The sequence below is a fragment of the Diabrotica undecimpunctata genome, chromosome 5 (genome assembly GCF_040954645.1).
Source record: "Diabrotica undecimpunctata isolate CICGRU chromosome 5, icDiaUnde3, whole genome shotgun sequence".
In the NCBI taxonomy this organism is placed as follows: Eukaryota; Metazoa; Arthropoda; class Insecta; order Coleoptera; family Chrysomelidae; genus Diabrotica; species Diabrotica undecimpunctata.
In genome coordinates, this window is record NC_092807.1 from 38,984,267 (window position 1) to 39,002,380 (window position 18,114).

An 18,114-nucleotide genomic window follows, 5' to 3' on the forward strand; every position below is an offset into this window, starting at 1 on the left:
CAAGATTTGAACTCATGACCACTAAGACCACAGTTTTTAAACTGTGCTATCATGGAATTCCAAACCGAATATAAAAGGCCTGTGGTATAAAACATTCTATATATATATATATATATATATATATATATATATATATATATATATATATATATATATATGAAGTAAATTAAAGTAAATGCCAAATCCACAAGGAATCTAAGTTCCTGTAGTTGGTTGTATACCATATATAACAAAAATTTTTATTAAAAATCCTTTATAAAAGGTATATAATTAAAAAAAAACCAATCGGGCTATATCACAAGACGTTTTCGGAATCCATATTCCATCATCAGTGCACTAGGTGGGTATACATGTATTGAGCCACTAAATATGTGGGTAAAAACCCGTTAAAAATTGTGTATTTAAATTTAGTTTACATTATACCTATGGTGTTTAATATTATGATGTTAAAGGTACCAGTGGATTTGGTAACATGGCGACGTATGACTCCACGTGAAGTTGAGTCAGTTGAAATAAATGCCTTTACTTTAATTCGCCTAATCATAAAACTCTAGAAATAAAGCAAGAGAGAACCCTATATTCAATATGACTTATTTTGAGAAAACACTAAAAAAAATCGGCTTGTTTAAGGTTTTCGATATGCTTGCTTTGTTAAGAATCCAATATCCAATTTTCTTTGCAAACAATTTTCATTCAGCTAACTTCAACACCAGAACCGTATATTCAGTAGGACTTCTACAGAGGACGCAGGAGAAACAGTGGCATATTGGAAAAATAAATAATAGTTCTTACTAGGACAAAACATTTGGGAAATACTTCTTGGAAAGTATTAATTTACTAAAAATAGAGATATATATTAAAAGCAATATCTTTGTTACATGTTATCTTTGGGCACACGTTACAAACTTTTACCACAATAACGGAGACATTGACACTCAACTTGTGCACAACTATTCTTTGTCTACCTTATTGTAAACATTCTTGCATTCAAGGCCACCTCGTACATCAGACACTTTAGCAATTACTTTGTGTGTATGTTAATTTAGAACTGTCCATCAGACCCTGCATCCGGCACGTACTACTCAGTAGGTACCCTGAAAACAGGCCCCTTTTGGTGGTTTATAAATAACATCTGGTGTTTGTGTGAAATGCCAGATGTATTTACGGCCGACCACATTGCTTTTGACAGGCAGTACGTATCTAAAGAAGAACGCTTTCATCGGTTTTCAGCTGTTTGTAGGAATATATGGATAAAAGTAGTTATTAATAATATTTTGGGTTATAACGAATATTACATAAGAATGGTAAAATTTATTAATAAACGAAAAAAATGTAAAAATTATTCGAATGGTAAAAGAGACCGTAGTATACGTGTAGTAGTTGTTATTTTTATATCTTATTAGAATGTATATTTGTGTTATATTGCAAAAAGGGCAGCATATGGAGCCCTTATAGTAGGTATCTTGAAAAATAGTACACCCTAATTTGAAATAGCCCTTTATCTGGAACCGAGATTAAAAGCCATACCAAGATTAGCCTGGTATGGATATATCAGAAAAATATGATTCAGAGCGATCGATAAACAAAATTACATAATGACGTCCAATAGCTAGTCCAATAGAAGAAGAAGTCCAAGGGACTTATGTCGTATTGGTATGCCGAATCCCTTTCACTTTCTTTTCCATGGTTTGAGAGTTGTTTCTGGGAATATTTTGAACAAAATGTATGTACAACTGTAAAGCAGTCTTGCCGTAGGTCTTTTATCTTCTAAAATTAGCTATATATTTTGATCCTGATTTTAATGACTACCGTTTTTGTTGTAAACTCATACATCATTCAATTGCTTTCCATGGCAGGAACTTTTCTAAGAGCTCCACTAATGTATCTAAAGTATTCCTGCTAAAATAACTATCGTAAATAGGCCGGAAGAAGGGAGCAACCTAAACTAACGTCTGGAAGGCTGTAGCGCAAACTGATGAAAATGTATGTACACTAATGTATAAATTTAACTTATCGTTTAAGATTATTTCCATAGTCTGCCAATAGATGATTGTAATTAGGGCGATTAACAAGTATTTTAGATAGGATAGTATTCTAACATCTATAACCGGAAAAAAATACAGGAATCTTCCAGGCAAGACCAACTAAGAGAAGGACATGACATCACTAGTATGTGTACCGCGAAATAATTTGCTAATGATTGCAACTATCGCGATAAGAACGAAAGAACTAAAATACAAAGGAATATATCTAATCGCAAAAGTTTATAAAAAACACATTAAATTTACTGAAGAAATATTACATTTAAATTGTATTTTTTCATTTAAGTAATCTATAGTTAACAAAAATTACTATTTTAAAGAATTTATACATAACTCATTTTTGTCTGTTAAACATTAACCTAAAATGCCTTTAAATGAATCCATAAGATATCTCAGAGATTTTAAAATATTACCTGCATACTATTCTAGGAAGTCTAGAATAGCAGAGGATTTGTAGCAGGTAAAATTTTATTATCGGTACTTTTCCGCATAAAAAAAAAGATTGAACAAGTTACAGGAAATTGTTAGGCTGTTTTATTTTAAATAAAGAAATATTTTCAAAGAATTAGAAAGTTTTAGTGCATTATTTTTCACTAATTTCGGAAAAAAGTTGCTATGACGAATATGGTGGATTAAAATATACAGTAGGGGCAGGTATAAAATATTATTACAAGGACTACATTATAGCTAATTTCATATCAATAAATTCCAATGAAATAAGTAGTATATGTTACATTGATTGTTCCATTATAGTGAAAAAAAAAAGAGATATTTAACATTATCTATGAAAATACAAATGAATATGGATAAGTCATTTTTGCAACATTTACCAAATGTCATTTGGGATTTGATTCAGCTGAAAAACAAAGCATCTATAAATTGGACTTCTTCCTTCTTATTCCCAATCTTGCTGGATAAAATCTGTTTCTACCTTTTATTAACTGACATTCCCATTATATGTCTTAGCTACCTCGTTCAGTGAGCTTTTTACTACTCTAGTTATAACATCCTCTTTGTGTAGCTCTTCAAGTTCTTTTTTCCTAATTGTTTTCAATTTTTCGTGCACCAAATATTTTCTTAAGCCACTTTCTTTCCGATACTTCTAAAACTTCAATATCAGCTTGTCTTAGAATTCAAACTTCATTGCTAAGGATCAGTATGAGTCTAATAAATGATTTGTATATTGTTACTAAGATTTATTGATGTCACCTTTTTTTGGAAAGCCGTTGGTTGTTACAACCGGTTGTACTGTCGCCCATTGGCTTATTTGCACATCTTCCATTTGTGTAACCTTCTGAATCAGGTTTTTAGTGTTAACGACTACTTACGTATATGAGATCGACTGCTATACGTGCCCTACCAAGTACGATGATAACTTACTTAAATTAAATATTGAAAAATGTCAGGTGTCTGTGCCGAGATCGAACTCTAATGCCTAGCCACTGAGCTGTGACCTTCATTTGATGTCAGCTTACTTTTAAATCCTCTTGTTATTCTTTTAATATAGTAGATTCCTCAAGATTTCTAATCACTTACTCTAGTTCCTTTTAATTTTAGATACTATAACAATATTTTCTGCATAAAATAATAACAACTTTTGATAAATATTGTGTTATCTGTTAACTACTTCTCCCATTACGTTTTTAAAGACTAGATTTAAGAATATAATCTCTATAATTCCATCCTTAACTGGAAACATATTTGATGCTCTACCTCCTATTTTCACTATATCTTCTATATTATGCTTTAATGTCAATCTCATCAAAGATTTTTTGGAAGTATAGCTTTCTTATCGCGGGCTACGAATAGATGCATTGACAACGACACACAAAGCGGCCACACACTACGCGGAGTAGCAAACGTAGTCTCATGCGTGTTTCTTAATAAAATAAAATAAAGTAAAATAATAAAATCGAATAAAGCTAAAAGCCATCGCTCTCTTAGGCGATAAGAATTTTCCCCCTCCCCGGTCATTCCCAGAGTGCCAAATCCCGTTTATTAATGATCTAGATATTTTATTCCTTCGTGTAACTTGTTGCTTTTGACTGTCATATGTTTGTTTAAAATCAGAAAAATTATACATGTTTCCTTTTGACTGTGATTATTTTTGAAGCTAAATACTCTCCCCTAATAAAGTATAGCCCGAAATAAACAGTACTGAAACTGAAACATAGGTGTCCCTTTCTGCGCGCTGTCATACCCAAATTATCTAGTATTCGCTCCGTGCGTGCGTAGCGGCGAAATATGACAAAATTGGACACTATCTTTTTACGCACAAATTTTATCAAAAATGTGTGAAAATACATGTTGCGTATTTGGTTGTGCTAATAATAGCAAAAATAGTAAGTGTAGTTTTTATAGGTTCCCAAAGATTACATATAAATTAGAGAAAAGAAAAAGATGGATCCGTGCTATTAATATGAAAAATGAAATATCACATAATCTCATTTTTATGCAATTGAAATAGGAAATATTTAAATAATTTACCTTAAATGATATTTTATAAGGCTTCAAGCTAACTGCAGAGTGCCTGATGACTTTAGCTTTTATATCATAACTTTACTATTACTGTTACTATTACTGTTTTTAATTATATGCTCTTTCACGTGAAAAACTTGATTTGCCAGTACTAGATTTTTCTCTTTCTTTTCCGTTTATGGTTGAAAAGATATATTATGATGAATTTTTAGAAACCCAGTTTTTAATACTACATTTATTTTGTACATAAACTGAAAAAATATAATTAAAAAGTTAATTATTAATAATTGTCAATTTCGCCTGTATTTAACAATGTCAAACATATGTCATATGTTTAACCTGAAAATTGGTAGGTCCAAAACTGTCAGATGAAGGCGGTAGGTGTCGCGTCAGTCACGCACGGAGCGAATAGACCTGTCAAGTAATCCTTAAGCAATTAATTAGTAATGCCTAATTGTTAAAAATGGTGTAAAGTACAGAGCAGAAAGTGTTCCTAGTGGACGATTATTTTCATCCATAAGGAATCGTCCGACGTAATGGTGCAAGTCTGCGATACGTGTGTGATCAATTCACACAACGATTTAATAAACGTTATCCAAGTAATGCTGTAATTTTGAAGGGTATTGAAAAGTTCAGAAACGGGTAGGGTCTAATGTATTGTGTCAATCAAAAGGAAACTCGGGGCGTCCCAGGACAGTTAATAACAACAATAGCCATGAACGTGTTTTTGAGCGAATCTTGGAAAATCCGAAAGCCAGCCAGACGAGGACAGCCTTGTATCTTGGCTTAAAAAGAATTTCATTACAAAGAATTCTGAGGGAGAAGTTGGGTGCATTTTCGTATGTGATTGAGGTACATCAGCAAGAATTCTTGCGTTACCGTATGAAAACCCTGAATTTTTGAAAAATGTATGGTTTTCAGACGAAGCACATTTTGATTTGTCGGGCATGTAAATCGTCGCATAAATCAACTTCTGGACTTTGCCAGACGAGATGAAGTTCAAGAAGTTCCTTTACATAGTGCAAAAGTGAGTGTCTGGTGTGCAGTTTCGGGACACGGAATCATTGGTCCGCACTTTATCCAAGAAAATGGTAGGCAAGTCACACTTAATTAACAGAGGTACATACAAATTTTAACACGCTTTATCGCTACTCTACGTCAATTCTGTCATGCACGTAATTTGGCATTTCGAGACCAATTTTTCCATAATGCTGTCACATGTCGTCAATTTCTTCAGGGACATTTTCCTAGCAGATTCATTTCACGATTTAGTGATCTACCTTATCTTTCACATTCTCTAGATATCACATCTCCAGACGCATATTATTGGGGCATAGCTAAAACTGCCGTTTTTAAACGGGCATCACAAACCATCGATGAATTTAAGGATGCCGTCAAGGCCTTCTTAGCGTACCTGAGACAACGCTTATTCCATACATAAAGAGAAACTTGGAAAATCGGTATTAAATCTGGCTTGAATAAGAAGTACATTTGGAACATAATATGTAATAAAGTGTCAATATGTATTTGTTAAAACACTAAAATAATTACATTCAGCACTGTTTATTTTGGGCTATTGGGCAAGAAGGACGTGGGTTTTATTTTGAGTAGGGACATACTGTTCCCGGATATTTATATCCCATATTCATCGGCAGTATGCCGTCTAATTTAATACTTTTATGTAGGTACTCCACATACTGTAACCGCAAGACCAAACTCAAACCACTGTTTGGTTTTCCGCTCTGAACTATTATTATAATCCATTTTAATTTTTAATTTAATTTTTTTAATTAAGTATTATACCCATTACAACAGAAGTTTTTACTTTGATGTGAAAGTTTTTTAACTAATATGGTATACAGCCAACTCCCGAAAAATATACCATTTTAAGCTTATTTTATTAATGTAAATATCAGAAAATAAGATTGCCACCTGCATAAATATCTAATATAGTTCACCTTATCTACATTGAAGTATGCACTTCATGTTTCGTATAACTCTACCAGATTTCATGCATTATCATAAAATCGTTATGCATGAAATTAAATAACCATCAGAAAATATGAATACCTAAGAGAAAATCCATTTTACCTATAGGACTCATAGTACCAAAAATAATTATTTCTAGAATATAAAATCCAAATCACAAAAGATCTCTTCAGTTAAAAAGAAAAACAAAGAATATAAACAAAACATCCATACCATTTGAATTGACAAGATAAAAATCAAAATTGAAACACATTTCTTTATACAGTTATGTATGCTTTTGTTGCTGATAAGAAAGAAATATATTTTTAATACATATTTGCATTAGTGAAAAGTACATTAGCTGGGCAATGCCATTAAAAAATAATCAAAGAATTCTAATAGATAATGACAACTAACAAACAATTTTCCATTGTGAAATCAATAACTGCATTTCTATTTTTAATAAAATATTTATTGAATGAACTGAAAAACATGAATTGAAAAGTATCTCTCATAATGTGTCCCAGATATTCTTATTTTTCAGTTTTAATCAATTCTGCCTGCTTACTGATCCTTTTAACTACTTCTTGATTATGGCAGGTAAGTGGTATTTTCAAAATGCATTGATATACTTAACCACATTTCGAAAGTTTAAACTTTCTTCCATAGGTTCTGTTATAACTGTTTTCATGTAGATGGCGTGCTTTTCAACAGTTGGAGCTATGTTTTCGGCGAAAGGTTTCCGTGCGTTTTGAAACTAAGTAGTCTTTTTATGTCAAAAATCCAGTGTATTATATTTTGTATAATTTTTGTTTAGTTTATTAAAAACACTCTGTACATGACTTCAGTTTTTGTAAAAATTTTCTCAAAAAATCATTTTGTTGACCGTGCTAATAAAATACCCGTGTAACTCTTACTGTAATTTATGAGTGCTTTGCGAATCTTATGTTTAAAATTTCCGTTAAGACCACCGACCTAATTGGACTAACTTGTCTCATCTGTACTTACTGTAATAATACCCTTTTTAATCCTTTGAAAGGTAGTACCGAATTGCCGCTAAATCTACCGACAGTGAATAAGATTATTGCCTAGTGCAGTTTTATATACACTGAGCTTGGAAATATATAAAGGGTAAGTAATACATTACAGCCGAACCTAGAAGCTAGTATTTATGGCTATTGTCTAAAAATTGACTAGCTAGAGCGTTTATAAGCCGCTGCCTTTAGAAATCCATAGATTACAAACCCATAGTTTAGAGGAACTTCAGAGGCTAATGGACAGAATAAACGAGTACAGTCAACAGTATGGACTACTTAAACATTAATACCCACAAAACGAAACAAATGATTATCAGCAAGGAGAATATAAATGGGGCTCATCTATACATTAATGGAACGCAGATAGAACGAGTAAAACAGTATTGCTACCTGGGAACTATTATAAACGAACAGTGGAGCAATGTACAGGAAATAAACTGCCGCATAGGAAAGGCAAGAACGGTCTTTAACAAAATGAGCGCCATCTTCAAAAGTCACAACATATCCCTAGATACAAAAATGAGACATTTGAGATGCTATGTTTTCTCTGTGTTGTTGTACGGGGCGGAGGCATGGACACTCACAGACACCACTATTAAAAAACTTGAAGCATTTGAGATGTGGCTTTATAGAAGAATGCTGAGAATATCATGGACAGCAAGGATCACGAACAAGGAAGTTCTAGAAAAAATGAAAAAGGAACCAGAGATTGTGTTTACGATCAAACGCATAAAATTGCAATATCTGGGACACGTTATGAGAAATCAGCACCGTTACTCCCTGCTGCAGTCTATGTTGCAAGGTAAAGTCAAAGGTAAGCGAGGACCCGGAGAAGGAGAATATCATGGCTGCAGAATTTAAGAACATGGTTTAAGAAAACCTCAACGGAGCTGTTTCGAGCCGCAGCGAGCAAGGTCATGATTGCCAATATGATTTCCAACATCCGAAACGGATAGGAACCAGAAGAAGAAGAAGATTACAAACCCATTATGAAAGGGTAGAAACAGTGCAAGCCCCAAGCATGAAGATGTGTACAAATATTATGTCCATAAATTAAAATTTTTAACCCTCACTAAAGATCATTATACCGATGTTTTAAACACTCCTAATGCTTGACTATCAAGCTGAATTAGTTTATAGTAAGATCAAACCACACATATAACATTATTTTGCTTTTGATCTTTAGATTTCCAACACAACAATGACGCATTTTTACTGGAAAAAATGCATCAATTCGTTCGAAATATTTATTGCCTCTGACAGCTAAGCAGAACTAAACACTTTTATAAATCCGTAACAGTTTCAAACTACAAAGAGTTCCCTAAACAACTGACGAAGAAAACAAATACTTCATTATGGGTATAGAGCATAACGGAATTTTTGGTAACGACATTGCTTAAGCAGAAGATATTTCTCCTTTTATCGAACAAAGCACCACTCTGTGAGTATTCCAAGATGTTCTTAATGGACTCTTTCAAATATTATCGCTGTAAAATGGCCATGTGAACAACATGCAGATTATATTATCCACAAATGCAGAGGAAACGCACGAACAAAGTGTCCTCAAGGGTAGCATAACTGTTTGCCAACGCCATAGATACCTGGATAGGTCTTCTTAGAACATGACCAGAGTAAATGGTCAGGTAACAAACGTATCTTCGAAAAGGATAAGTTTTCTACAAAGCCTAGATCTTTGAACTAAAATTTACATGCAGGGATTTACCAAATATCTGTCAGGTAGCAGCGAGAAAAAGTGTAGAAGTCCAAACCACCCCCTTGAAATCTACACTCTACAAACGATTTTAAAATCAAACACACACAGTACACAACACAAAAGAAATTAAGCACTATAGTCAAGATTTCTAGAAAAATACTTAAGGTCACGATAGCAAAAGTAATGACAATAAACAAATACGACTATATAACAAGGGTAAAAAGGTTTTTAGGAGCATTAACTTTGTAATGAATAACTAACCATAAGCGTAGCTAATAAATAAATAATTAAAAATGGAGCAGAAACATCTTTGGAACTAATTATGGCGGAAATGGAATACAAGAATTGAAACAATAAATTTGATAGTCGCATAGAAGCCAAACAATCCAAATGAGCATAAAGGAAATGAACATAATAAGAAAATAAATTGTGGCAGGTTATGGCAGATTGAATCAAACATTGTGTAAAAGATTTTCTAAAAATCAGAAGCTTACTTTACATATGTCCAATATTCACACATATAACATGGAAAGAAAAACTAGCTTAAGGGGATTGAAATGAAGGGTTGAGATGGTTAGGCACGTAATAAGAACATCCAAGAGATAATACGATAAAAATTTTGATGGGTGTCTATAGGTGAAGAGAAACAGACGCTCTCGTAATACGCGTTTTAAGTCAAGGTTGTGTAATTGTGTTCTGTGTAAAAACCAGGTTGTGGTCCATTTCATATTCTGATATATTATTAGCAAATATACAAAGTCCTCAGTAACATTCATTACATTTATAGATATCTTCAACCTTAGTTAATATTATTTAACGCCAAAAGTAAACATTTCAACATATTTTCTCCCTAAGCCAAAAAATGTCTAATTAAAAACATACATAAACAAAGAAAAACCATCAGGACGAAACAGAAAAAGCATGGTGAACATAAAACCTTGTTTTGGATAAAGAAAATGAAAGAATATTCAATTTATATTAATAGTTCTAATCACAGATCGTAAAAGGTGTAAAAAGTAATAAAAACATGCTAGAACCATAAGTGCTATACTTATTAAAAATGTAAATACCATACTACAAATAATAATTTTGTTTATTAAGTAACGAATACTAAAAGTGTACAGAGATTGCCAGTATTTTACTATATTGTATCTACACAAAGGAAAACAACCAATGGCAGATGCAACAAACGTGTTCTGAAGAAGTACTCAAGTGACAGGTAAGTTTGTAGGTAGGTACAATTATCTAAAATAATATACTATATAATACCTACCTATGTCTAAAACGCCAATGGCCTTAGTGTGAAAATCATTGAGAATATAAAGCAAAAATTATTTAAATGTATGAGAAATAATTTAAAAGAAAAATGACTATAGTAATTATAAGTGTATCGTTTCTCATTAAAATAGCTAAATTAAAAATAAAAACAAACATGACCCGCAAGTTAACCGGTAAGGCAACACCGCCCTAAAAGAAAGGTTTTGGTTTCTTGGACAAAATAATCACTTTGAATTAGATTTCGCTTTTTGTTGTTTTCACTTACCCGTGCAAAGGCGGCGGTAAGACTGGTGGTGGTACACTGTAAGGAGAAAATAATTTTCCGGGAGGATTTTCGAACAGCATTGTTCCCACAAAAGAACCAAAATCACTGAATAAATAGTTTTTCAAACACAAACAAACAAAACTTGTAAAAACGGTTATGTATCACGCGCTTCACTTGCAAAACTGAAATTCACCCCTCCGACAAACGAAAGAAGACTGATGCAGCTGTATGATACCGTCGTATATCCTCGCAAGTTCCGAAAGCAGCCCTTCGGTGTTCTTCTGGCCGTGTTCGTTCGTTTCTGGTTTTGAGACCGTTGAGGACTGGCACAAAGCAGCGCGGAAACGTAGGACAACGAGTTTCGAGCGACGAACCGCTGTGTTGCCGGTTTAAGAAAAAATCCTCACAACCAAGAAAAGACATTTTTATATAATTTTTTAAACATGTTTAAAACATTGATTGGTTATAATAAGTGAGAATAATTTTTATTTGCTTTATTTTTGTTTGTCATTATCTTGAATTCTTGTACACAAATTGAGAATCATATCCCTTGATAATTCATCGGCCATGTATAAAGAATAGTTAGATAGTGGCTGCTATCCATTCTTCTCTCTCCTACGCATGGTTTGCTGCCTAGGAGGAAGAATAATCGGTGGTGGTTATATATATATATATATATATATATATATATATATATATATATATATATATATATATATATATATAAAATTGGAGTGTACTTAGGGGCTTTCATTTGATGCATACCATGGTCTTGAATAACGACTATGTTTATTTTACTAATGTTATGACTACTAAGAACTCATATTCTATAAAGATGTTTTCCATTATCTCTTTGTTGCATATTTTGTTAAAACTGTTTTAACGCGTGGAATAGCATTTTATGAAGACTCTCCACAAAAAGAAAAATAACTTTTTGATAGGATAAACTCTCAGAAATATATTAAAATAATTAAAATATACCTACATATAATATTTATATATTATATAAATAATATATAATAATGTGTGAATAACTGTTGAATAACTGTGTGACAATATTCAAAATGATTTTATATTATTTGTCAGAAAAATAAATTGCAATATGACAGATATGAAATAATCAATGAAATTTAGTGAATATAATGTTGTTCAGGCGTCTAATATTTTGCATTAAATTAATTTATACCACATCTATTTGATTTTATGTAACTCTAAATAGACAAAAATTATTTTCAGCATATTTACAGAAAATAATCTACATTATCTGGCAACGCTGTTGAGTGGTAGCAGCCGGCATGGCATGGTATTCATTCGCAACGTATCCGTACAGCCGGCGTTGGTTGGGTACATTGGATAGGATGGGACCCGGCTCACCGCACCACATGCTCCATCGTCTACCATCGGATTATTGTCAATTCGACTGGATTTTATGACAATGTAGGGTTTCGAGTGCTAGGTTCACCATCTTCTTATACTTTTTTAAAATAGAGCGTAGGCGGTTTTATATCGCTTTCACGATATTAAGAAAAGAGTAGAAATAAAGAATACAAAATACCTTTAGAATACTGAAAATTCTGTTGGGAAAATAAAGTTACAGATAGGTACGAAAAAAAAAAGAAACTGCCATATTAATTTTGTGATTCGTTTAAGGATGACCGTCTTTATGATAAAGAGCTGTTATATTATCTGGATTGCAGAGTTCTGAAATCCTGTACTAGCTTGTATAGGCCTAGTAGATGGGTACCATTTGTTTTTCATATATCATACAAGATATGGTGGAGTGTTTCAGGTCATCTGCTACAGAGTCAGACCTTCCCATTGGTTATTTAGGTCACGTTGTCGATAAACCCGGCCCATTAGAAAGAGATGCGGGGACTGCTTTGCGTCAGGTTTCTCTGTCGCACAGGGGGAACGGGCCTATATTGCAACAGTCAATCTATTTGTATTTTATGTCTATGGTTTTTGTTGTTGTTTTGTGAACGTTTTGTGGTTATGTTTGTGCCTTGTTTTGATAAATTGTGTGGTATAGTAAAAAAAAAACAGTTACCGTAAACCGGGGTTACTTTGCTCCGTTTTTAAAGGTCTCTGAAGAATTTTCAACAAAATGTTTATAAAATAAATAGATATATCTTTATTTACTTGAATCCTACTTGTAAATAATACTTTAAACAATTATGTTTTAAATCTTTAAGCTCAAAAATAACGAATTATTGTTATTTTTTTCTTTTGAAATATGGAGCAAAGTTTCCCATAGCCAAAGGTTACTTTCCCCACATCATAAAATAACGTCTAATCGCTAGTTTTTACATCGCTGGTGCAATGTTAAGCACATATTTTGTTTAATGTACCCCATCTCACAAAATAAATTTAAAAAACACGGAAAAAAATATTTTTTTAGAATTTATTGCAGAAAACTAAAACATGGATATTGGATTATATTAATAAATTACAAAAAAAATATGATAAGGTACCTCATAAAATGTAACGAGATGTACATTTCAAAAACTTAAGAACTAGGAATGCAAATAGTCAACACAAAACAGTTTTTTAAAACTTAATAAGGTTTTAGAAACAAATACCTAATATGTGTATTGAATATAGCGTTGTATCAAAATATGCAACTGCATATTTAGTCACTGTACGAACAAGCCAGCTCAGGCACAGAAAAGATACCACTTTTTGTTACTTATTTGGGAGGTTTAATAGATCCAAGAACATCGGACCAAGAGTATGTAAGTTGATCTTTCTTTTGAGGCCACTTCCACATTTTTAGCGATTTTTGCATTGCATTAATTGTAACTTCATTAGTGTTAAAGGAAACAATTTGTCCAGGATAGACCTGTCCTTCGATAGAAAAGACCACAAAACATCCAACTTTTCTTACTACCTTATCAAAATGGAAATCATTTGTTTGATAGTATTTATCTTCTACAAAATTTATGAATTCTCTTTCTTTCTTTTGCTCTTTTTCAATTTCATCGAAGTTAAGATCGTCCGATGAATCATCATTTAAACTAAGTGTGTCCTCTCCCCTAAAAGTAGCTGGCAGCTGCTCGTCATTTGCTGTAGTGGAGGTCGTAGGTTCCTCCATTGATTCATCAACGCACACACTTTTTCCAGGAGGAATGTTGATTTTCTTTCTGCGATTCTTTGTAGTGTTGGTTGACAAAGATCTTCGTGTTTCAGGTATTTGAAGAAATGCCGATTCTACAATATTTGTGGAATCATTCAAAGGAAATATCCCATATTTACAAAAACCGGATATACAATTATCTTTGATGGTTGGTGCAATAATTTCCATCAATTTTACCACAGTGGTGGGAAGTTCTGTTTCTGAATATTTGTATTTTTAATGCCTTCTTCGGTATTTTTCCAGTCCGATAGCACTTTTTTCCACTATTGGAGGGTAAACAAATTAGGCTTACTTGGTTTTCTCGACATAATTTGAGCGAATGAACTGTCAAATGAGAAGAAAGATTTTCGTATATTAGGATTTTCTTTCCTTCTAATTTTCTTAGCCTAGGTATCATTTGAAGCTTCAGTCAATCAGTAAATATATTGCTATCAAACCACCCAGAAGAAATAGCGTTATAACGACATCCTTTTGGCCCATTTTCTGTCCACGTGGTCCACATCTTGCTGGCTCGATAAACAATATATGGAGGCAACAGTTCTCCTGCAAACATGACGGAAATTGATGTCTTTAATGCATTTCGAATTAATTCAGGATACTTGCAACCTTTCTTCACGAGTACCCTCTTTTTTCCTGGATCATCCGTAAGGTTTGTTTCGTCAAAATTTCAAAGTAGTTGCTTATCATTGTCTCATTTACTGCGGCTCTTGTACGCTTGACATTCTCAGCGAAGCATCGGGATATACCTGAATGTCTGTTAATAAACGATTTGGTCCATTCTAGACCAGGCAAATTATTCTGGAAAATCCTAACTTCCCTACCACATCTGTCCAAATAATCTTTATTAATGTGACGCAATTCTGTTGTATCTACAGGAAAGCCAAACTGTCCCAATGCAACAATACACTGAACAAAATCTTCTTCTTCTTGTTAAGAAAATATGAGCTGTTTTCCAGGTTTCCTTAGATATCTTCTTTTAAGTTTATTTAAAATTGTTCTTCTTGATATGTTGTACTTTTTCTCTGCTTTTCGGTGTGCTTTTATTGCATTTAAACACTCCTGCAATGTCTCCGCAGTGTAGTCTGCATATCTTCTTGATCCAGGCCTTCTAATGTAGTTTCTGAGCATGTCTGAAACAAAACATAAGATTACTTTCTTATAATATATTGATTTTGGTCATGAATATTTTTATTTTAAAACATCAGTACCCATAAAAAATTACTCAAAATCTGATAAATAATTAACAAAGAAAATTCATGCATATTTTGGGGTTACTTTACCTCGGAGCAAAGTAGACCCAGAAACGTGTTTTGGGTATACTTTGCGCCGAGGAAAACTAACCTCAAAATTGTTAAATTTTGCATAGCAAAATATTATATCGGTTTGAACTGATATGTAGGCTGTTAGAATATTTTTTTGAGGTAAACAGCAATAATAATACAATTCACTACCAACTTAGTAATACTTACTTGTAAGATATTAAACGACATCTTCACTAAACACCAAATTTTTTGACTTAAAGTTACAATGAATTTTAGAGTTTATCTTCTCTCCGCTATTGAAAGAACTAGAGTGCACGTAACACAGCCGGTGTGGCGTTACCGTATAGGCAAATTTTCAACCTTGAATTAATTCATAATTGCGTTGGGTATTTTGCGCATATTTCTAGTAGGTAATTAAAATAAACTTTTTTTTGTAATGGGGCAAAGTAACACCGGAGGGCGCAAAATAACCCCGGTTTACGGTATGTCTAGATTCCATAGAAATAAAAAGAAGTTTCTTGGCAACCAACATACTGAGTTGCTGAGAACCGAGTACTTTGAAGTCATTACACCTACACACCTACACTTTTGAAATCCCGGAGTTCTGGAAGTAAACAATCGTCATCTTAAAAAAAACTATTGATGAAATAGAGTTCTCAGAAACTGAGCCCTGGATAGGTTTGACAACAGAGTTCCAATTTCAAGGGAAACTCACGGTGCTAAAATTATTTTTAGACACTCGATTTCTAAAAGTGGGGTTTGTTACATTAACTACCTTGGCGATGGCGATTCCAAAGCTTATCAGGAAGTAGCTGCAGAACGCACGGGTGCAACATAACGAAGGCTTACCAAAGAAGCCAAAACAACAAGTTTGAAAAACGTAAAAGGAGGTTCTGGACGTCTCACTGATCAAGTAATCGCTAAACTACAATCACACTATAGAAATCCGATCAGGAAGAACACGCACTGTGTTGACTTGATGCAAAAAGCTGGATGGGCTTTATATAAACATAAACATAGTTTGCCAGACGAATTTATAAAGCCTGCTTTTGGTGACCAATCAAATAAAAACCTATTGGCAAAGTGTCTTCACGGAAGGACACAAAATCCTAATGAGAGCTTCAAAAATGAAATTTGGAGTCGCTTACCTAAAAGGATTTTTATTGGACAGAATACTTTTAAGTTTGCGATTCTGTAATTACTTTCAATGAAAAACGGTTGGCAAAATAAAAGTGCTGCACAAACTAAATATTCACTTTTTACATTATACTCTGAATGGACTAAAAGCTATTAATCTCATAAGAATAAATGATTGCGAAACTAGAAAAATGCGTAAGTAGCAAAAACAAAAATGTACGAAAAAGCTTAAGTTTACAACAAAAAATGGAAGAATGTGAGGCTGTAGGGTTCTAAATCGGACTGTTTTAGTTTAGCTTTTTTCGGACGGACGATATTTTGTCGTAGTCGGTACAACAACGATACCTTGTATAGAGTTAACTCATGGATTAAATGTAAGCTTTCACACTACACGATTTAAATCAAAGTCCTACACGACTGTCGTAGTACCACTGCGGGTTCACTGTGACGACACGATCTTTTGTGCACGATGTTTTCTATACTACATGAGGTCTATCAAGCACTAAATAATAATCTTTATACTGCCACTGTTTTTTGTGACTATGCCAAAGATTTTGATTGTGTAAGTCACGACATTTTGATAAAAAAGCTAAATTTCTAGGGAATTCAAAGTATTTCTTTGAATTGGTTCCAATCTTACTTGAGGAATAGGAAACAGCTAGTTAGAGCAAATGATACTGACTCTAGTCACAAAAACATTGTATGTGGAGTACCATTAAGTTCAGTATTGGGTCCTCCACTTTTCCTTATTTTTATAAATGACATCACGAAATTAAAAGTCGATGGAAATTTTTTTCTCTTAGCTGATGAAACCAGTATCACCTGGAGGAACTCTAATATTGCAACTATAACTTCTGATCTACTTAAAGTAAAAACCTGGTCCTTATTTACTCTCTTTTAACGTGGATAAGACAGTAGCATTATCCTATAAAGGAGCTCTTCAACCCTTGCTTCTTAATAACAGCCAGATCAGTATCGTTGATTCTGTAAAAGGTCTTGGTATTTTATAGACAGCCACCTTAAATGGTCCCTTCATATAGATTTGTTAAGTAAGAAACTAGCCTCAGCCTGCTATGCAATAAGATCCGTTTCGAAGGAAATCAAGTTAGCATCTTCCAAAATAACATATTTTTCTTTGTTCGAGTCTCATCTTCGATATGGTCTTCCTTTTTGGGGTTGCAGTACTGCTGTCTAATTCGATGTTATTTTTAAATTACAAAAAAGAGCAATACCGTATCTTTTTGACCTCAGTAGAATAACACATTGCAGAAGTTACTTCAAAAATCACGGGATTGTAACTCTTCCCTCTTTATATATTTTAGAAACTGTTTGCTTAATTCGTAAACACCTACATGTTTCTCCAGCAAGACCTAATCATGACTAATCCAGCAGAAATTCAACCTTTAATGTATATTTACCGATCCCGTCCACTGAGTTAGTAAAGAAATCTATATTATATTCGGCAAAAAAATTATACAACCTTTGCAACTTGAATCTGCAACTTCTTTCCTTAAGTTTCCGTAGCCTATCTATCTGAAAAGCCATATTATTCAGTAGAAGAGTTTCTTAACGAATGACTAAGATATTAGAGTACTTTTATGTACAAGTAACAAAAGTACTTTTATATATCACATGCAGCACTTAAAATTATCAGTTCATGAGGTTTTATTATGCAATTTGCAATTTATTTAAATTTTGCAATGAACTGTGTATATTATTATCTTTTATATTGTGATATTGACGATTTATGTAGTTTCAGTAAATTTTAAATTGTTATTGTAATTTTTCTTGTTTTTTTGT

At 33.0% G+C, this 18,114-nt stretch overlaps 1 protein-coding gene across 3 annotated transcripts in view; it reads right to left on the reverse strand.

The window, feature by feature from the left end:
- Positions 1–18,114, reverse strand: part of msi (RNA-binding protein musashi) — a 579,058-nt gene that overhangs the window by 206,062 nt on the left and 354,882 nt on the right. For 2 of the 3 annotated variants that reach the window (XM_072531877.1, XM_072531879.1), the window contains exon 1: positions 10,783–11,095. The exons of the other annotated variant lie outside the window; for it this stretch is intronic. In XM_072531877.1, the coding sequence (XP_072387978.1) occupies positions 10,783–10,862 (80 nt within the window). In that variant the 5' untranslated portion in view covers positions 10,863–11,095. Of the gene's footprint in view, positions 1–10,782; positions 11,096–18,114 lie in introns of those variants that run through there. 3 annotated transcript variants of the gene reach the window in all.